The sequence below is a fragment of the Cnephaeus nilssonii genome (assembly GCF_951640355.1).
Source record: "Cnephaeus nilssonii genome assembly, chromosome: 5".
Lineage (NCBI taxonomy): Eukaryota > Metazoa > Chordata > Mammalia > Chiroptera > Vespertilionidae > Cnephaeus > Cnephaeus nilssonii.
Genome location: NC_137076.1, coordinates 95,730,094 through 95,752,552, shown reverse-complemented (window position 1 = coordinate 95,752,552; position 22,459 = coordinate 95,730,094). Strand labels below are relative to the sequence as shown.

At 46.4% G+C, this 22,459-nt stretch overlaps 1 protein-coding gene across 2 annotated transcripts in view; it reads left to right on the top strand.

Moving 5' to 3' along the window:
• ATP10B (ATPase phospholipid transporting 10B (putative)) overlaps positions 1 to 22,459 on the top strand; it is a 187,755-nt gene that overhangs the window by 149,374 nt on the left and 15,922 nt on the right. For both annotated transcript variants that reach the window (XM_079772877.1, XM_079772878.1), the window contains 8 exons: positions 1,433 to 1,624; positions 3,728 to 4,334; positions 6,857 to 6,966; positions 8,821 to 8,947; positions 11,800 to 11,984; positions 16,001 to 16,322; positions 19,334 to 19,410; positions 20,726 to 20,851. In XM_079772877.1, the coding sequence (XP_079629003.1) occupies positions 1,433 to 1,624; positions 3,728 to 4,334; positions 6,857 to 6,966; positions 8,821 to 8,947; positions 11,800 to 11,984; positions 16,001 to 16,322; positions 19,334 to 19,410; positions 20,726 to 20,851 (1,746 nt within the window). The remainder of the gene's footprint in view (positions 1 to 1,432; positions 1,625 to 3,727; positions 4,335 to 6,856; positions 6,967 to 8,820; positions 8,948 to 11,799; positions 11,985 to 16,000; positions 16,323 to 19,333; positions 19,411 to 20,725; positions 20,852 to 22,459) is intronic.

Sequence of the window (22,459 nt, the reverse complement as noted above, 5' to 3'; positions counted from 1 at the left end):
ACAAGGAAGCATGGGTCGTTTTTGCCTAATAGCTGCTATAAAATCTGTGGTCTGAGGTGGGGTAGCACACTTATGACAGGGTGAGGGCTGAGCCAGTGTTTAATAGACTGGCAGATAGAAAATGAAATGCCTTTTTTTTTCTCTTGGTCTGCAAACAGCCAAGATTCGAGCAGAGAGTCTTTGTTTAAAAGTGCCACTTGCAAAAGGTTTCCAGAACCATCAGACCAAAGAATATTTTCCTGGTCATGAAATTTGCATTGTGGACCGTCCAGTCTCCAAACATCATCACCACTCCCTTCTGTGGGCGCGGCCCCTCCGGAAGGAACGCCCTGGCCCTCTGCCTCGTCCTTGGTCTTGGTCTTCCTTTCCTCCTTTGGAAGAGACTGGTGCAGCACTGCAGTCTGTTCCTGTGGGTGGACAGCCCACATACCCACACACCCACACTGCCACCACACCCCCCCCCCGAACCCCCGCGCACACACACACACACACACACTGGATGGCCAGGTACTGCTTTAATCAGCCAAGCGCAGAAAAATCTTTTGAAACTGATGGGACCACACGGGCAGGGACAGATGAAGGCCATCTCAACTGTGCTTCCCTTGGCCCCCAGGGTCCCTACTGGGGACGCATGACTGCAGTGATCCTATTCATAAGAGGTGGAAAACTCCCTTCTTGCTAGGCCACTGATGTTTCCCCCACCACCACCCCACCACCCCCCGTGTGGTGTATGTCGCATTTGGAAAAAGCTTACCAGAACAATCCATGTGCTTTTCATGGTTACTGAAGTCGAGGTAGGATTTTGGTAGACAGGAGGGGACTTATCAAACAAGGTAAGATCACAGGCATAGAATGGGAGTATTCATCCAGGAGACAGCAAACACACTGCCCGGCTAAGCTGAGGGTCTGTGTTGAGAAGTGGTGGGAGCAGAGACTGTGAAAAAAATTGAGATGACAGAGTAAGTTGATTGTGCCAGCAATGAAGATCTCCTGAAGGACTACTGAGCTCAAGAGTAGCTGAGGGAAATGGTGTTTAGAAAGATGCACGGGTGATACATGTGAAGGGTTAGAAGGAAAAGAGGTAAGAGGCAGCAACATCAGCTTAGAGGTGATGCAGAAATCCCGGAGTGAGACTACAGGATCTGAGCCTGTTGATAGCATCAGGACTGAGGGCCAAATGGTGGGGAGACAATGTAATGAAAGAACTGCCAGAGCTTATATCTGATGGACATGTGAGGTGAGGGAAAGGGAGGAATCAAATAAGAATCTGTAGTGACTGAGCTTGCAGAGGGGGAGTCGTCTGGATTCAAGAGTACAGGGAAGACTGTTATCCTTTGCCCAGGCATGCAAAGAACCTGGTGTGTTTGGGGGTTGGGGGGAGGCTTCCTCTGAGTCCCTTTAGGAAAGACTCACCAAGTCCTTTCTCTCTCAGGAAAAAGATGTGACTCCAGACAAAAACCTACTGACCAAGGTACAAGATGCTGCCCTGTGGCTGGAGAACTTGCCAGACTCCAGACCTGCCAAGGCTTCCCTCTCCACCACCTCCTCCATCGCTGACTTCTTTCTCGCCCTAACCATCTGCAACTCCGTCATGGTCTCCACAACCACTGAGCCCAGGCAGAGGGTGAGGATCGCTGATGGAGGGAGTGGCAGAGGAGGGGAGGAAGGGTAAGGGTAAGGGGTGACACCCTGAACAGGAAAACAAGACACTGGGGCCCTAGCCACAGTATCACCATTTCACCCCTCTGAGACCTTGAACTCTTACCCTTTCTGGGCCTCAGTTTCCTCATCCTATCTAATAAAGAGGGAATATGCTAATTGACCATCACACCCTCAAAGATGGCGGCGCCCACAGCCACAAGATGGCGGCACCCAGTCCCCTCAGCCCCACCAGGGTGGCAGACGTGCAGCATGGCTGGGCCTGCCCCCAGGTGGGTCCGGCTGCTCCACACACCTGCCTCCGGAGTCCCCCAGCCACCCAGTGCCGCCTGAGGCTCAGGTAACCAGGGTTGGCCGAGGCTTGTGCTGCCAGCAGTGGCAGCAGCAGAGGTGTGATGGGGGAGTCGCCTTCCCCTGATCGCCAGGTTGCCTCCCGCCCCTGAGGGCTCCTGGACTGTGAGAGGGGGCAGGCCGGGATGAGGGACCCCACCCCCCCTGCCTCCAGTGCATGAATTTTCATGTACCGGGCCTCTAGTTTTTAAATAAAATAGAAAAAGTTATATATGAACTCTCTATGTAGCTTTCAAATTTTGTGTCTATCTGCCTGTAGGGTAGATATTAAGAGTTAATATTTACTGAGCACTTGCTACCTGCCAGGCTCCATGCCAAACACTTTGGCTACATTATCTTTTAATCCTCACAACCAAATAATCCTACGCTGTATGGCTTTGCATTTAACAAGTGAAGAAACAGCGCTAGCCAGTTTGGCTCAGTGGGTCCCAGGTTCAATTCGGTCAAGGGCACATGCCCAAGTTGCAGGCTCGATCTCCAGTAGGGGGCATGCAGGAGGCAGCCAATCAGTGATTCTCTCTCATCATTGATGTTTCTATCTCTCTCTCCCTCTCCCTTCCTCTCTGAAATCAATAAAAATATATTTTACGAAAGAAAGAAAGAATAAAATAGATTCCACCTAAGTTTAAAAAAAAAAAGTGAAGAAACAGGCTCAGAGAGCTTGAGCAATTCAACAAAAGATGTATGGTTAATATAGGACAGAACCATCTGTATGACTCCATAATAGCATATTACACTGGTCTCTGCTTTTATATGGGGGTTAGAAGAAATACTGCCATGTGTAATGTTCTGCCAATTGGGAGATAATGCAGCTGGATGGCCATTTATAGGAGATTCTACTCTGAATTATTTTTTAGTACTGAAATTAGCTGTGTCTTTAATTATCCACCGACTCTCACCCAGGCTCCCCTGTGAGTGCCTGATGAGAATAATTGGGTGTTATAGCTTGTGGCTCTGAAATTAAGAAAAAGGTTCACCCAGGCACCAACTCAGAGCCCCCCCTTCTTATATCCTAATCCCAAACCACCCTGAGAAGTCTCTTCAGCCACTGAAAAGTCGCTGGGTTATCAGAAGTCTTCAGGGAGATTTGAGAGAAGGTAGCGTTACCTGAGAACTCTGTTTTCAAGAGGAAGAAGCAGCATTCAGGGGAGGACAGCATCCGCCTCTCAATCTTTAAGTGAACAGGGAGGCTTCAGCTGGCTGGCCGCTGGAGGGCCCAACCCCTGGAGTCAGACAGAACCAGGTCTGAGGCCCAGCTCTACTCCCTGTACACTGGGTGGTGATGGCAAATTTACTTTACCTCTTTGTGCCTCAGTTTCCTCATCCATAAGGTGGGATAATGATAGTATCCCATAAAGTTGGGGAAGATGAAATGAGATGATGCATGCAAAGATAAAGGCTATGGTAAGGGTGTGGGGAATGTGGACTCTTACTATGGGTCTGGCTTTTGTCTCCTTTTCTTCCCTTGGTCTCTGATTAGAGTGGGATGGTCATTACCAATCCCAGGAATGTCAGGGCTGGAGGGAACAGCTGGCCTGACGCTCTCATTTTACAGGTGGGTAAACTGAGGCTCGCCTAGAGGAGAACACTTGCCCACAACCACAGATGGCCCAACTAATCCATTTCTTGCAAAATGACCTTCAGATTCTGCCACAGACCGCGTGACTTTTTTCCCAACATTGAGAATAATGTTCTCCTTCCCTCCTTCGATCCCAAGGTCACCATGCCACCATCGACCAAGGCCCTGGGGACCTCTCTGGAGAAGATCCAGCAGCTCTTCCAGAAGTTGAAGCTTTCGAGCCTCAGCCAATCATTCTCATCCACTGCACCCTCCGACACTGACCTGGGGGACAGTTTGGGGACCACCATGCCCACCACGGACTCGGAAGACAGAGACGACGTGTCTGTGTGCAGTGGAGGCTACTCAACTGATACTGACGGCGGCTACAGGAGCAGCACGTGGGACCAAGGTGAGGCCCTGGCGTCTGGGTCGGGCACTTCCTTGGAGGAGGTGCTGGAGGACCCGGCCCTCGGCCCGGCCAGCCCCGAGCTCTGCTACGAGGCCGAGAGCCCCGACGAGGCTGCCCTGGTGCACGCCGCCCATGCCTACAGCTTCACACTGGTGTCTCGGACGCCAGAGCAGGTGACTGTGCGCTTGCCCCAGGGCACCTGCCTCACCTTCGATGTCCTCTGCACCCTGGGCTTTGACTCTGTCAGGAAGAGGATGTCCGTGGTTGTGAGGCACCCGCTGACGGGCGACATCATCGTCTATACCAAGGGTGCTGACTCGGTTATCATGGACCTGCTGGAAGACCCGGCCCGCGGTGAGTGCCCCCTCACCAGGGCTCCAGGAAGGGAGGGCTCCATGGTTTAGGAGGCAGCTTGGGAGGGCAATGATGAGTTCAAGTTACAGCGCCACTCAGCTCAGCAGATCCCAAGGAACAGGGGCCACAAACTGCTCTCCTCAAAGCGGTTCCTTAACACGCTTCTTTCATTCCACGTGCCCTCAACCTGGAGAATGACAGCGCTTGGGAGCCAGACTTGGGGAGGTCTTGTAAGAGCAAGTCTCTTTAACTCCTTTATCCCCATTTCTAGTTTTCCAAACTCATTTAAACATGGATTCTCCATACACTGTATTTTAGCAGGACATCCATTAACATATCCTAGAAAATACTGTGGTCCTAATTCTTAGTTTTGGAGAGAGACCAACCTAACCCAGAGAGGGAAGTGACCTCAGAGAAGAGGCGAGGTAACCAGTGACACATCCTCGGCCCGGGTACCCTGAGGCCTTCCATGCCGTCAGACTTCCCTGCCAGGCTCAGTGCACTCTGGGAAGCCTCAGATGGCCCTCTTTATCATCCTTCCCCCTAGCCTCTCCCAAATGGATTTTCATAAACTTGTACCAAGCCAGAAAAATGTTCCAAAGTCCCTAGCTATGAGTGTCTCGTTTTGGAGCAGCATGAATTAGTGCACAGACGCTTCTTGATGGCTAACAAGGAGAAGACGGTTATGGGGCTATGATTCTCCCAGGGTAGCCGGTTCCAGCCAAGCTTTAGAATTGCCAGGCAGCCCTGTGCCTCCTGCATTACCAGCTATGGATCAAAGCCAAGAGGTTCATGAGGATGGATGAGCGTTTAGAATGGGAAGGGAGCTAATTAGGTTTCTTTATCCCCAGACTCTGGCAGAGGAGTGAGTTTCTGAGTCAAGGGAGCCACAGTATTCTGCCCCTGGGCAACAACCATCAATGCTGCCCTGGAGATGTTTTTTTATTTGTTCCTCGCCTGGTTGCAAAATGGATTAGAGATGCTTCCAATAAAAGACACATGAGCAATGTTACTATTAAGAATTGAGGACTAAAGCTTTGAAAAGGAAGGTGGAAAATAACCCTAGGTTTAACATATTTATGGTGTTTGAATGTTCAATTTGACCATGAGGTTTCTGTTAGCCTGAGCAAAAAAAAGGTCAATTTGAAGGGAACCAGATAGAAGGCAGAAGGGTTTAATCTTAGGAACTGATGTCTTTGAAAATAAAATACTGCAAATAGTGCTCAATAAGACAATGCATAAAGACTGTGCTTCGGGCACTAGGAAAACAGTAACACCTTCTGAAAAAGAGAAAGTAATCTTTGAAAGAATTTTTGCAGTATATAAAAACAGCCGTAGAATAGTATCGCAGGGAAAATCAGAGCTCATTGTGCTTTCTTATACTTATCTTACTGTTAAACATTGTATTTTTAATTTTGCATTATATGGAGGGAGGGATGAGGTGCACAAAATCTGATTCCTACTTAGGGCCTCTGAAGATCTCAATCTAGCCCTGGTTTTTTTTTAAAATGACTGAAGCTTTTTCCAAACTTAGCTTTATAAAGTGCTGCAATTGATTAGAGATGTCTGTGACATCTTAGATAAAATAAGTGGCAATAGCATCAATCCTACCCCATACCCACAAACCCAGGATGAAAAATTCCTTTTATCTGGTAGATAAAAGTACTGGAATTCAAGAGAAAAAGATTAATTTTTTTCTAAAAGAAATGCATTATGTAGGACTTCATAAAGGGGACTTTGAGCAGCACAATGAAGTATTTTTCATTCTAAACACTATATTGGTAGGAAATGCAAACAATTTTTTTTCTAAGACCATTTCTTGCAAACTTAGTGTGGTGAAGAACTTAGCAATGGGATTCAGGTCCAAACCTGTCTTGGAACCTAACTTGATATAAGGACTGAAGTAGGTGACAGAGAAGGTGATGGGTAGTATGTCTAACACTTAGCAAACCGTTGGTCATCCAGGGCTAAAGTGGCTACAAAGAATGTGTGCTTGCATATGAGCCTAACCAGTGATCATGGACAACAGGGGGGTGGGGGCATGCGTGGGGAGGGGTTTGGGATGGGAATGGGGGGGATGAGGACAAATATGTGATACCTTAATCAATAAAGTAATTTTAAAAAAAAGAAAGAAAGAAAGAAAGCACCTGGGGTTATAATAAAGTTCCAGCTGTCTGGTCCCCGATTCAGCAGAGCTTCAACTGGACCTGGGAATCTATTTTTTGTTTTTAAGTTCCCAGATAATTCTGATGCAGACAGCTGTTTGGTAAGAACACCTTGGACCACCTACCCTCCTAAGTAGTGCATTTCTCAGCCAAGCTTTTGATGATCAGCTGTAGAGAGCAGACAATGGAAGGACCCCCCAGAGATCACCTTCCTGGGCACCCTGACAGCCAGGAGAGTCCCTCTGGTTCTGTGGAGGGCTGTGCGGGGATTTCTCCGCTAAAGATTCCAGAATGTTAAGAATGGGGATCCCTGAGCATTCGTATATGACCTCATGTGGGACAATGACTCCTTCACAGTGACTGACACTGATGTGGAAAAGAAGCTGAGGAAAATCCGAGCGCGGACACAGAAGCATCTAGACTTGTATGCAAGAGATGGTCTTCGGACGCTGTGCATCGCCAAGAAGGTGAGAGCAGATTCCCCGTGAAGGAGATGAAGGGCTGCAACCCCGATTTTATCTTTTCTCACTTCTTTTTAGAAGACCCTTAATGTGGGTTGCTTTAATGTTTTCAAAATTAGCTATTTTGATTTACCGCAAAGACCCAGGACTTTTGACAGTTTTGCTGGGGCAGAAATCTGAATGGCAAGGTTCCCTATCAGTGTGGCTATTTGTATATGTAATCGGTTACCCCTAACTCATAAAATATTGTTTAATGTTATAATATTGCCTTCAGCATATTCTTTTAAAATCTGCATTATTTGCATAGATTTGGAATTTGGGAGATTTTATGTGATCACCTAAAAATCTAGATTTCTGGTTTCTCCCAAGAATTTAGAGGAGCTGTCAAAATGGGTCTCCATCCTCGAATAGAAGCAAATAGCTACAGCCACGTAGCAGCTGATCCCTGAGGAGGAATGTATTCTGCTGTGTTGTGCTTGGCCACAGTCCCCACTATTCCCTGTTGTTTCCCTTGGCCCAGTTATAGTCATGTAGATTACCTACCTCACCTCCTGCAGGTCTTTAACTTGGCAGCCCCTGCAGGTGAGGCAGACAGAGAGCTAAGAGTCCCAGAGCAGGGGCATCTAATGAGGCACCTAAAATGAGGGAGGGAGCCATAATGGACATATATTTCTAGATTGCTGGATTTATTTCTCCATAAATCACCAGAGCTCATCTCTTTTATGGTCCTTAGGCAACCATAAAAATTTAAGAGTTTATGAGCACCCACTTTAAAGCCAGACCTTTCTGGGTACAAGTCTCAATCTCACCACTTATCTGTTGTATGACATTGGGCAAATTTCTTCATCTCTCAGAGTTTTGGATTTTCTTATCTATGGAATGGTATCAGCACTCCTTACCTAATACAGTTGTCATGGAGATTAGCCCATGTACATGGAACAGCAACCAGTGCTTACTACTCTATAGCTGTAATTATACCACCTTCTATTTTCCATTGAAATTATTTGTGCCTATTTTGTCTCCTCTAATAAAACTGTGAATTTCACAAGAAATTCAAAAGGCCTATTCCTATCCCCTTAGTTTTCCCTATGTGCCATGCACAGAGAGAAAATCTAGGGATATTCATTGCTGTATTCATGCAATTCCAGCAAGGGGGTCTAAAGTACTATGGGACTCCAAGGGAGGAAGATATGTCCTCTAGTTGTGTTCTTCCAGCTTTTGGTACCACCTCCAATAGCTGGTGGAGAATTCTATCAGGCTGTGTAAGATCTGGTTGCTGTTTACCTTTCCAACATCATTGCTGGCTCTTCTCTACTTGGCTCTCTATCCTTTGGCCAACTGGTTTTTACAAGGAATAGACAAAACCAAGTTCATTGCTTTTTCACAGCCTTTGCACTTGCCCCTCCCCATGTCTGAATCCTTCTCGTCATTGGCTCTCAACTTGTATGTCACCTTGTCTAAGAGACCTGAAGATTCAAATGAAATAGGCCCTCTTCCCACAGCTATCCCTCTACCCAGTCTCTCTCTCACACACACATCTTAAGATCACGCTCTAATTTCTACATAGAATTCCTTGAAATGACCTCTATTTTAAATTATTTACTTGGACAATGTCTCTCACCCTCCAGTAGCACATAAGCCCAGGCATGCAGGGATCTTGTCTGTCTTCAGTGCCCAGAGAAGGGCAAGAGCTCAACAGATGTTTGGTGATAATGGAACATGAGGATCAACCCTTCATTGATTCATGCACTCAAGAAAGCAATCATTGAGGAGAAATCCCCATCTAATGGTATAGAGAAGCTCAAACAGGCACATGGGAAGGGGATCAGAGTTGTGATCGAGCCTATTCCTGTCCCGTAGGTCCTAAGTGAAGAGGACTTCCGGCGATGGGCCAGTTTCCGACATGAGGCCGAGGCATCCCTCGACAACCGAGATGAGCTTCTGATGGAGACGGCCCAGCATCTGGAGAATCAACTCACCTTACTGGGTAGCTAAAAATAAGCCCTCGTTAAATGAAAAAATAGGAATGCTGCAAGCTGGAAAGGGAGTTCTTGGCCCTGATTCTGACACTGCTACAAACGTGTCTCAATTAGGAGCCTTCCCCGGGGTGCCTTTCAAGAGATTTGGCACAGACGGGGCCAACATGCAACCCAGATTCCACATGCAGCCTCCTGAGGGTGCCCGGGAGCATTCCTGCACTTTCTGCTGGACGAAGCCTAGGAGTCTGCTTGCTTCTCCTCTATTTGTTCAAATGTTTGTTGAGCACCTACTATGTACCAAACAGCAGGCGAGGCATTGGGGCTACAACAGGGAACAAGAGCCACAGGGACCTGGCCTCCCAGAGTCTAGAGTCTAGTGAGGAAACTGACTAAACAAGTAATTAAACAGTGTGATGAGGGCCGGGCTGGAAGATTGACCAGACGGGATGGAAACACAAAGTAAAAGGTGCTAACCTGGCCTGGGGCCAAGGGGGGTGCAGGAAGGTTGGACTGAGTGGAGAAGAGGAGTTGGTCAGGCCAAGGGGGAGCGTGTTGCAGGCAATGGGAAGGGGCCGGCTGGTAACTCAGGTCTGCTATGGCTAGACCATGGCGGGGGGGGGGGGGGGGGGGGGGGCGGGGGGAGTCAGCAGGACCCAGATTAGGAAGGGCCACACCTATCACATGCTGAATGTTTGGAGAGGGGGGAAGGGGACGGGAGGGAAAGCAGGGACAGATCTGTGCTTTCTGCACAGAAGTGAGGTTGGTACGCTGAGGGGAAGACGAGCAGCATGGAGGCCACAGTTAAGAGCCAGCGTTGGCTTCCTGGTGAACGAAAAGCATTGCTGAGAGAGCAGGGGAGGCTTCATTTATCAGGATTCACCTCGCAGCTGGGGAGTCAGACCTAGAAAAGGCCTTGCGGGCCAGCAGGCACACACTGGCCACAGGACAGCTTTCTTCCACCTCAGAAGGCGATGCTGACCTGGGCACGAGGGTCAAGGCGTAGCTCTGCCAGACCTTGCTGTGTGCCCAGGGACACATCCCCACAGCCTCCGAGCCTAGCTTCTTCTCTGGATAAAACCCACACCCCCGGCTGCTCAGCCAGGCCAGGTGCAAGGGGACAGGAAGGCCCAGCGCTGCTGCAGGAAGCCTTTCTATAAAAGCAGCAGCAAGATTTGGACATAGTAGGTGCTCAGCAAACGGAGTTCTGCTCCACCCCTCCTCCAGCCTTTCGTTTCTGCGTTTTGTTTGCTGCCTCCCAAGGCCCCCTTGAAAGCTGGTCATGAGAACTCATTTCAACAGGCACCAGAAGTCTCTAGGCCAGACAGCTCCACCCACCACACAAGGTCACCGGAGGGTCATCCCACCAGGGCGCTGACCTTCCTCGCCCCTGCGGTTCCTTATTCCAGAGCACTGGTCTCTGTTGGTGAGAAGTGCTCGCCGGCTGGTTCCACGAGAGAGAACACACTTGTCAGGGCCCGTCAGCCCCCTTTGCTGGGAAAGGCCTTCATGCCTTCCTCTTTCATTTTCTCTTTCACACACACAAAAAAAATGTGTTTTTCCTCCTCTCGCCTTCACTCTGCCTCCCCACAACATCCATCAGCTTCAGAGGCCCACCTTCCAAGCGAACCCTGGGAGGGAAAGCTGAGGCCGGGCCATCACTCTTCCCGGGGTTGTTTACCTGGCTGTTTGGGCCTCAAATACAAAACAGGCACATTTCATGACAGCGAGGCTGTTTTTCCTCCCTGGAGGCGGCTCGGGAAGGTGAGGGCTGGGGCTGGGCAGAGAGCTCAACTTGCCAGCTAGAAACCGCCCTGCCCTTGCGAAGCTGCCTCGCATTCTCGCTCGGCCCCAGAGTAGGGTGATCTTTTCACTATGCATTCAGCGTAGCTGCTTTGCCAACCTATTGTCGCCCGGAATCATTGAAAGAAATGAATGCCTTGCTCCTGCCCAGAGTGAAATGGGTCTGTGCTCTGAAATGAATCTCAATTTAAATGCCGGTTTATTTTTGCTTAACCACTGTTATTCAATATTTAGGTTGATGCAAAGCTGGAGATGATTCAAAATGTATGGAAGCTGCATGTTTAATTCTCTCCAAGAAAATGAGCAAAAACCTGGATCTCTATTAATTCTGCTGGGAGCGACTGCATAGCCAAGATTTCAGCCTCTTTGTTTCTCTCCACTCCCACTGCCACTCTGCCGGCAGCTGTCTGCACTCCTGCTCGGCTTCTGACTGTTAGCCCCAAATTGTTCATGCTGCTTGTTGGAAACTCCAATCCGTTCTCTAGAATGATGTTCTTATAACTCAAAACGAATCCTGCCACTCTCCAACTTAAGTCCCTTTAATAGCTTTCTCGGCTACCAAATAAATTCCAATCTTTGAATGCCCTGCTCAGCGAAGCCTATCTCCTGGCCTCATTTCTCACCCCACTCTGCCTCCTTTTCTGTGTCTTCTCTTACTCTGACCCCAGGGCCTTGACACATGCTGATCCCACTGCCTGGAAATCACTTTCTCCTCCACCTCTTGGCTTTATCTTCCATGTCTGAGCTTAAAGGACACTTTCTCAGCAAGGCCTTCTCTGACCTTCCAGATGAAGTTCGGGTCTCCTGGTATAGGTTTGCATTCTGGGCTTCCTGGGCGTCTCATATAGCTCAGTTATAAACCCTTATTCAGCAGGCCCTGGAGCTCGGAGGGTAGAGGCCAGCTCTGTGTGTTTCACTGCTGGATTCTGGGTGCTTAGCACAGCCTAGAAATGTGGAAGATATTTAATAATTACTGCCTGGCTCGATAGGGCGCCAGGGAAATTAGGCAGCTGCTTTTCCACCCTGTAAATGTGATCCCCGGTGTCTCTGATCACTGCAGGAGCCACTGGGATCGAAGACCGGCTGCAGGAAGGAGTTCCAGACACAATCGCAGCTCTGCGGGAAGCTGGGATCCAGCTCTGGGTCTTGACTGGAGATAAGCAGGAGACAGCGGTCAACATCGCCTACTCCTGCAGACTGCTGGATCAGACCGACACTGTTTACTCCATTAACACCGAAAGTCAGGTGAGGCCAAAGGAGGGCCCAATGTCCAAGTGCAGAGTAGCCCGGGCCAACAGAGGACAGGCTTAAGGGTGGTATTGGGGTATTTGAGGAAGTCACCCTCCCAACATCTTGGAGCTCAGAGGGCCCTGGAAATCAAGCAGCCCAATGTCGCCTAATCTCATCCCCACATATGGTAGGCCAGTGTATTTACATTATGTCTAACAGTACATGCTCAAAAGTCCTACCTCTCCTGAATTCTACCTTTGGCCCAGCCCCCTCATTCTACAGATGAAGAAACTGAAGATCACTGAGGTGACACCTGCCCAGGGTCACCCTGTGGTTCTGACAGAGTAAGTCGAGAATGCTGCTCTCCTGTAGGCCAGTGCGGACTGCATGACACCATGCCGTTCACTCTCAGAGCCTCAACGGTTTGTTTGTTCTACCTTGGATGAACCATCCATTGAAAATAGCCTCGGTTAAATTGAAATTATTCTGAGTTTACAATTTCAGCTCCAATCTGTAAGTCACTTTGGTTTGCCACAGAATACTTCCTGGAGGGAATGACACACGAGATCAGTCCATTTTGATGGGTTCGGAGAGAGAGAGAAGCACAGTTCTAAAACTGTGATTTTTTTTTTTCAATCCAACCAGGTTATGGGTGGCAGAGAGCAAGGTTTGGAGAGAGGGCTGTGTACAGTCTGAAGAAGAATATTCAAAGTTGTAACGCGATTTTATATTTAAGAGGAGAAGTCTATTTTCACAATGCAAACTGCAGAAAGTGAACTCCCACTGTCTTGCTGGGACTGTGGGAAGTGGGCGCTGACTTGTATGCTCCTATCAGAAGGAGGCAGGGATGGCATTAGATGTGGGTGTTAACAAGGAAAGCAGTGTGTTGCAGGGGTGGTGAGTGGAGGGGACCTGGAGACCTAGAGCATGTAGAGCATGCCACGGGGAGAAGGGTGGAGCAGAGGGAGGAAAATGGAAAAGAAAGACCACAGGGAAAAAGGCAGGAGGAGGATGGAATCTCGGACTTCCATTGTTGCCTGAAGCTGATCAGGATCCAGAAGTTTGTGAGATTTGAATTTGGCATTTATTTCATGAAGAATCCATATATGCACCTTTTCAAAAGGTAGTGTATACTATGGAAAGTACCTGAGGCCCTTTAGATGAGTTGGAAAACCCATTTACTTTCTTGTCAGGTGCACAGATGATGCTATGATTAGATGAAACCCCAAAGAATTTTCTAAATGAAAATAATCTCGGGGAAATATCTGGCATTAAGATGATGCTTAGGAGAGAAAGTAATTTGCAGCTTGCTTGAGTGCTTGATCCCCGTAATAGTGTCGATGTCACCCTACTCTGCTGACAATGGAAATGTTGTTCGCAAAGATCATTTCACTCAAGGTGATTCCAAAAGGACTTCGCAACACAGCAAACCTGTGAGCCAGCCTGTGTGTGTTGGGGATTGAAGGGGCGGCTTCTGTGGGTTCTGTTCAATGCAATGCATCCCTGCAGGAAGCAGATGTTTGCTGATTAATTAGCCAAAGGGCCAAAGGAACAGTGGGCCACACTCCATGTTTTCAGTCACTATCAACTCTTTAAAGTTGTCTGGGACCTTCCATGTTGGTGCCTGATGGTTAGTTTCTCCCCACACCGCTGGGCGTGCTAAGCCTACGAGTCTTTCTCATCTTCTTGTCTGGGGAAAAGGAGTGGATGCCTGAATATGTCAAGAGAGACCCTGGGGAAATCCATTCTAAATCTCGGATTTATTTCAACCCCCGTTTAATGTAATTACATATTCAGTGGATATTTTCTCCAAGGGTTTTTATCTGCCTAATTCATTATAAATTGATTTAGAGCTACTGTTTCTTTGTTACGCATCTTAAAGCCATAAGCAAGTTAGGGGACCTATCTGGACCTCAGGGTTCTCAGCCATAAGATGAGAGAATTAATAACCCATCACTGGAAGTGTTGATCTGTTAAGGGATCTTAGAAGGGACTATAGTATTAAATAGAAACTAATAATAGCAGCTATTATTGTTATTATTAACAACATATTTGAAAGCTTAATATTGTCCAGATACCGTAACTCTGAACTTCATTTAGAAAAGATTTATTTCAGAGGTTATTTTGGACAATTAAATAAGATCATAGGAGGAAAATATTTATGAGCATAGGATTTGTATTTCTTGACAAATTATGTCTAAACTTAGCCACTAAAAGCAGAGAAACATTTATTATCACAAGGTTTCAGTGGGTTAGGAGTCCAGGAGTGGCCTAGCTGGGTATGTACCTCTGGTTCAAGGTCTCTCTTGATGTTTCAGTCAAGCTGTCAGTCAGGGTTGTGTGTTCAGCTAGATGCTCAATGGGATGGGTCGTTTGGGGATGCAGGGGAGTCCTTCTTCCAAGCTCATGGACATGATTGTTAGCAGGCCTAGTCCTTGCTGCGTGGGCATCTTCACAGAGTGTTCTGCAGCCTGACCGCTGGTTTTCCCCAGGCAAGCCATCCAAGGGAAAGAAAGTGGCATTGGTAGCCAGTCTTTATAAACTAACCTGGAAGTGGCATCCCATCACTTTTGCAGAATTCTCTTCATTCGAAAGGAGTCACTTAGTCCTAGCCCTCACGAGATTGCACAAAGGCATGAATCCTAGGGGGTGGAGATCACTGAGAACCAGCTAAGGGGCTGCCTACCACAGTATCTGACATACCAAATGTTAAATGAGCAGTAACTAATGGGATTATTACATAGAAAATTCAAAATTTTGGGGTTTTATTTGGAAGCTTACATTCCCAATGACTTGCATCGGTCCTATGCTGGAGGAATGTATGCTAATCCCAACTTCCAGCAAGGACTATCTTGATCTCTTTCCCAAGTAAGTATTTCAGGTGTAACCAGAGGCTGCTTGAACTACTTCCTGTGGCGCTTTAGGGTTTGTGCACACTGACTGCCTCTCTAGTGTTTCCTAAAGGAAGGCTCAGGAATAATAAACTGCAGTCCTGCTGCCTCCAGAAGAAATTATAACATTTTCAGAAGCTTCTAGATCAATGGTTCCAAACCTGTCATTTTAGAACAACTTCCACAATTTTTTTTTAAAAATCCACGTATTGCCTGTACTGTTTTTTACTTAATGACTTCATTTACATTGACTCACTTTGGGCATTTTAAAATTCATTTTTGGAAGAAATTTTTGGCATGGCAGTAAATGAATAATACTGCTAAGTAAAGATGGCACAATGCTATTAAAATCGATAATACAGTTGACTGCCACAGTTTTTCTCTAGCTTTATTTTAAAATGATGTTTACGGAACGTAGAGGATGAAGAATATATTTAGAACCAAAATCTGACACAACCAAAAGGAATGGAGGAGAATTGATAAGAGGAAATAAACTTCACTATGTTTCAAGGTAAACTTAGAGCAGAAAAAATGTTTCTTTAAACCAATCAGACTTTCACATCCATGTACAGTGACCAACACATTCACACCAACAGATAAACACAGTTCATGTATTTTTTCAATTAAGAGGCCACAATTGGTCTGCCTCCACTAGTAAGTTGGATGACCTTGAGCAAGTTACTAAAAATTTCAGTTTCTATTTCTTCATCTCTAAACTAACATTGGTTTAAAAAAAAAAACCTACCTACACACAGGACTGTTCTGAGGAACAAAGGAGAGCTAAAATGACACACAGAAAACATTATTCTAGCACATATTGTCCTATTTACCATCACATTAGTATGGTTTAGTATCTCATACCATCCCCATATCAGTCCCCATCTTGCTGAGCTATTGCCATGCCCATACCCAAGCAGTATCTCCTATTTTGGCCATTAGTTTTGATTCCAAATTAATATAGCTTTGATGTTGTTTGAAATATTGCAAAGAAATGTAAAAATCAGAGAATGATTCCTAGGTAAGTGATCTCTATGGTGGTAGAGTTTGGTAACTATTTCATTGAAGGATAAAGTGAGATTTTAAACCTACGTTTCCAATGTTGCTTGCTAACACCAAATGTATCATTCCGACTCTTTATAGGAAACTTGTGAATCCATCCTCAACTGTGCCCTGGAAGAAGTGAAGCAATTTCATGGGCCACGGAAGCCAGAGCGCAAGCTCTTTGGGTTCCGCCTACCTTCTGAGACACCTCCCCCTGCCTCGGGAGCCACAGTGCCAGAAGTTGGATTGGTCATCGATGGGAAGACACTGAATGCCATTTTCCAGGGGAAGCTGGAGAACAAATTTCTGGAGTTGACCCAGTACTGCCGGTCTGTCCTGTGCTGCCGCTCCACACCGCTGCAGAAGAGCATGATCGTCAAGCTGGTGCGAGACAAGTTGAGCGTCATGACCCTTTCCATAGGTACCCATCATGCTGAGATGTGGGTGGCAGTTTTATAGGGCTAATCTGATGAGAGACCTGGACCAGATTGGGGGAGGGAGGGTTGTCAGGTATCAAAGTCAAGACGCTTAGGCTGAAGGTCATTGTCTTAAAGGGAGAGAGGTCAAAGTGACATGTGTGGCAGCCAGGAGATGAAGCCGAGTCAGAGAGTGAATCAAAGTTCTCAGGATTAGAAAGTCAACTACAGAAAAAGCAGGACTTGGATGGAGGCCAAAGCCAAGAGGGGCCTCAAATCCAGGTAGCTCATCTACACCCAGGCCAACTCAATTCTGGGATATAAACCATTTCCCCCTTCAATATTTAACATGTGGCACAGTGCTATGAACCTCAGGTGTTTGTGGATTTGACATTCTGTTGAGTGTTGATGGCTGGTGGGGAGATTTAAAAGTTGGGCCTGTCCCATATTTAATTTTGTATGTTCATTCCTAAATACAAGACCCAGCACAAAGCATACACTTAATTAAATGCTGGCTTGTTTGATGAAGAATTCCTCATAGGAGACTAAACTTTAATCAAGGTTGAGGTAGAGAAATAAAGCTTGTACTTACTTCAAACCTTCCAGGAATAACCAATCCTGGTTTATAAGAATCTTACTGGTCTCCATCAACCTTCCAGCCTCTCCCCAGCACTCAGCACTCTAGGTTCCAACCCAGAGAAACTACTTCCCATTCTCCAACAGCCTCATCCTCTCTCTCTCTCCCTCCTTCTCTCCCACCCCTTTTCTCTCTCTTTCCCTCCCTCTTCCCTGCCTTTGCACAAGCTATTTCCTCTGTAACACCCTCCTTCTTCCAATCCTTCCTAACCTCCCTTTTCTCTGGGCGCTCCCATGGCACACAGCCCTCCTAGCTCCAAAGTGCTGGTGTGCTTTCTATGATGGCATGCCTGCTCAGGAGACCATGAGTGCCTGAATAGAGGGACAATGTCATTCTTACCCACCCTTTCATCCCACACCCAGCACATACCATGCAAATAGTAAATATTGTATTTATTTAGGGACATTCTTGAAAATGGTTCCAGGTTCTCTTCTTCTTACACAGACATGGGAAGAGATTGTCCTTCCTGGCATTCCAAATAAGAAGCCTATTATATGTTGTTTTTTCTCCTGGTATTCAGGTAAAAACAATGCCCCCCCCCCCCCCCGAGAGAAAAAAAAAGGAAGTGGGCAGAAAGAATATAGGGAGCATAGCTTTAGCCACTGCATTCTAATTTTATTCCCCTGAATTGTCCTCTTCAAAACTTCAGACACAAACAAGGCAATCGCCTGAGACTGATTCCCTCAAGTATGAGATTGGCTTCATTCCCATAGCAACAGAGACAACACCAGCAGGGTGAGAAAGAGCATGATTATACACCTCCACTCCCACTGGTTTGCTACCGGAAGAGGTGAAAGGGTGAATTTGTTCTGCTATGCGGGAAGATTAAAATTATGTGCTGCTCTACTATCAAGGAAAAAAAATCATTGTAAGAATAATAGCTACTTATAATAAAATTTTTAATATCAATACATTTTGTTGACCCATAATTAGGGGAAGAAAATTCTCTCCCCCAATGACATTTTTTTCTATAATGTCTAATAGAGATTTAATTGCAGATTATGAGAACCTACTGGAAAAAGAGGTGGGGTCAGGAGGTGAAGGCAACATAGTGTACAAACCACGGCCCACAGGCTGAATCCAGCCCACTGCATGCTTTTATATAGGGATGCTGAGAATGGTTTTTATTTTTCTAAATGTAAGGACAGTTGTTCAATTTTGCATCTTGGCTGACAAAGCCTAAAATATTTACTATCTGGCCCTTTACAGAAAAAGTTTGCTAAACTCTCCTGTAATAGATAAAGCATTAGGAAGAGGATTATGAGCTCTACAACTCACTGTGTGGAGCTGTGCTGTCCAACACAGTTGCCCCCTAGCTATCTGTGGCTATTTACATTTAAAATTAAATAGAATTTCATGAGCCACATTCCAATAGTCCCATGTGGCTAGTGGTTTCCATGTTGGACAGTAAAGTTATATGACATTTCCATCATTACAGAAAAAATCTATTTTGTAGTACAGGCCCTAACAACCTCCAGTTTCCTGAATTTTCATTGAATGAGAACTCAATGTGACTAAATGTACCTCAACCAAAAAAGTAGTCAATCTCCTTTGTCTATATTCAAAAACAAAACAAAACACTGTCCCAGTCCTTGAATACCATTGACAATCTGATGACTTAGTTGTCCAAGCATACCAGTTGTCTTAATATGGCCAGTATTTCGTGTGATACTGAATTCGGGAAGGTATACCAGCTTTGGAATTGGAAAGATCTCAATTTTCCTGAGTGTCTTCTCTAGCACTTGCCTTAGATTACTCTTGCCAAATCCCTATGTTGTTCAAATTCTCCATTTGTGCCGTAACTGGTTTGGCTCAGTGGATAGAGCGTTGGCCTGTGGACTCAAGGGTCCCGGGTTCGATTCCGGTCAAGGGCATGTACCTTGGTTGCGGGCACATCCCTGGTAGGGGGTGTGCAGGAGGCAGCCGATTGATGTTTCTGTCTCATCCATGTCTTTAACTCTCTCTCCCTCTCCCTTCCTCTCTGTGAAAAATCAATAAAATATATATTTTTTAAAAATTCTCCATTTGCTCCTCAGTAAAGTCCATTGTAACATTTGTGAAGGCCGTTTGTGTAAACTATAAGCACAGTTCAAGTCCCACTTACTCCCCATTGTATTCCCAATAGCTAATATTGTGCCTAGAAAAAGGACACAAATATTTGTTGAATGATAAAAAGTAGGGCTTCTTGTTCAAAGAAGAAAAGACACCTCTCAGGCCAAACACCATAGCAATTGACTTTTCCAGGAAAACTAGAGAAATGTTAAAAGGATTCAATTAAGTACAAATGGGACACTTTAGAGCTACTGGTATAAAAACCCTCCTGTGTCCCACAGCAGTTGGACCAGGAATAAAGATGCCTTATGACCTCTCTTCTTTCAGGTGACGGAGCAAATGACGTAAGCATGATTCAAGCTGCTGACATTGGGATTGGAATATCTGGACAGGAAGGCATGCAGGTACTGTTCCCATTAACTGTCCTTGTTTCTTCCTTGGTCACTATTGGAGAGTTAGGGCATTCTTCACAGTTGGGTGAACGGCTCCCTGAGAATTTTGCAGAATAATCATTTGAAAGTCAGGAGGCGTCTGTGTGATAAGCCTCCATCACCAGCTCCCTCCTGCCCAGACCTTCAGAACACAAAGAAGATCAAAGGATGCTTGGCTTTTTACAAACAGCTGGTGATACCTATGTTCTAAAGCCAAATAGTGCCCAACCATTCAGGGAAGCATTACCACCAAAACCTAATGTTTTTCCTTAAAGTCCATCTGCCTGTATGCATGGGCCCAAAGAAATGCACCAGGAGGAGTTGGCAGTATAGAAAGTTTAATACTGAATTGGCCCGAGTCAGGGAGCTAATATGAAAGCCCGACTCCCAAAAGGCATATAGGTTACAGATTTCACAGGGAAAAATCACAAGACACCATGGTTTAGGAGTCCAGCTGGGAGTTGATTGTCAGAGGTGAAGCAAGGGTGATGAATCGATTCTTCAGGTCTTGAGGACAGCTCTGAGGTCTTGTCCAATCCCTCTGTCCTGTCTCATGGGAAAGAAGTTAAGGGGTCTTTCCACCTTAGGGCTCAGGAACTGAAACATAAATAGGTCAAGATGTTACCATTAGTCTGCCATGTTAGTCCAGTCTAGGGTACTATCTTCTGCTGCTTTGGGAGCTGCTGAATCTCTGGAGGAGAGGCTAGGGGAGATAGGGGAGAGGGAGAGTTTTCTAGAGTTAGATTTTAAAGTTACATTTAATCAGTCATAAGGAAACTCAGTTTCAGAAGCCTAAGCCTTCCTCTGACTGCATGCTTCCTCCCTAGATTCATTGCAGGATTTATAACTAAGCTTGTTCAAACCTCAGAGTCTTAAGAGTTCTAGGAACTGTGTCTTGTTCTGAGTGACCCCAAGGGCAGAAGACACATGCCCTCTGAGCGTGGAGCGAATGGCCTGCCTCAGGAGGTGGCCAGGTGTTCAAGGATTACTTACCTGGAAGCCCCTACTCTCTGGGTAACCATCAAACCCCTAGCATGGTGCCCGAAACACACTGGGCCATAATAAACGCTTGTTGGATAAATAGAAGGAGACAAAAGGCCAAACTAGACCACTTCTGTCCTGCCTTTTTGGATTCCAGTGAGAAAGAGCCACCCAAGGGCACCACATGAGGGCAAAAGGCCTTTCAGAGTCTACTAGCTATGGCCCTAGAACAAAGACCTGCCCTCGGGGACCCTCTTGGTGCACTGGCAGCAATGATGGACGTGCTGTCTCTGTTCTGCCCTCGCAGGCCGTCATGTCCAGCGACTTCGCCATCTCCCGCTTCAGACACCTCAAGAAGCTGCTGCTGGTGCATGGCCACTGGTGCTACTCCCGGCTGGCCAGGATGGTGGTGTACTACTTCTACAAGAACGTGGTGAGTGGCCCACGGCAGCCTCCCACCCGGGCCTGGGGAGTCTTTGCAGGGGACCAGCTGTCCCCACATTAGACAAAGCATCTCAGCAGGAGGGGAGGAGTCAGGCTCACCTGGATTTTGAATCCTGATACAGTCCCTTACCAGCTCTATGACCTTGGGCAAGACAATGCACTTCTCTGGGCCTCGGTTTTGAAAGACTGTTTAGTTAGAATTCAGCATACCCCTGTTTAATTTTTTTTCACTTGGCCTATAAGGGAATAGTTCTGAATGAGCTCAATCTCTTCTCTGCATTAAATTTGTGGAATAGAAAAGGCAACCTTGCCAGCCAGCCATGCTTTCAAAACTTAAATGATATTTATTTCCAGCCCGATGCCTCGCTCACAAACGGAGATACTGACGCGCATTATCTCCCTTTGCAATTAGAGGGTGGAGAACTATGAGTTCCACATCCGAAACCAATTTCAGAGGGGATTAAAACCTGGCCTGCTCTGCAATGTGAACAATGAATTAATTACCTCACCGTGGCTTCTGGGGAGGAAAGGCAGGCGCCCAATCTGGCGATGCCATCGTCGGGTTCAATGCACTCTCTCCAAGGTACCAAGACTCCCGACAGAGGAAGTGGAGAAAAGCAAGGTCCTCCCAGTGCCTCAGAGGAAGAACACCCTCTTTAATGTTAAAACTCCAGCATGAGTGTTAGGGGAAAAGAACAACTAAGATAAGCAAATGATTATTCAAATCATTATTGAACACCTACTGTGTGGGAAACATTATCAGGCACTGGGTATAGAGACAGACATATCTACACCCAGTGCCTGATATAGATGCCTACAGTCTAAATCAGGGCTCAGCAAACTCACCCTGCAAAGGGCCACATAGCCACATAATAAATATTTTCAGCTTGGTGGGCCATCCAGCCTCTGTCACAACTGCTCAACTCCTCTGTGGTCCCATGAAAGCAGTTATAAACACTGTGCAAATGAATTGAAGTGCCTGTGTCCCGGCATTTATGGTTGGTTTGGTTTGTCATCTCCTGGTCTCAGTAATCATTGCTTCTCGAGATACCGTTTGGGGACCAGCAGCATTAGCACTACCTAGACACTTTTAGAAATGCAGATCCTCACGGCCCACCCCAGGCCTGCTAACTCAATATCTGCATTTTAAATACAATCCCAATATGATCCCTATGAACCTTAAAGATGGATAAGCACTAGTATAGGGGAAAGAAACTTAATTTTAAAAGTATCTGCCTGGAGGAAGGTCAGGGTGCTATGGGCATATCTCTAGGAGACAAGGAAGCCAAGGCTCAGAGAGGTTTAGTGACACTCCCACGTTCACACAGCCTTCTGGAGTCGGGCAAGATTAAAACCCAGATGACCCCCTACTCTAAACATGTTTGTCAATAGATATTTTATTTAGTGTCCTAACCTCTGTGAACTCCCTGTTGAGAAGTGACATGTAGGGTCAGGTGGAAACCAGGAAGAATAACCCAAAAGTGGACTGAGAAGGCTTGAGGGTGGTTGATGAGAATTTTGAAAACTCAGGTGCTGGTTGTAGCACTTTCTAGCACTTGGACAAGGGGTAACCGATTATCTTAGAGCCTCTGATTCC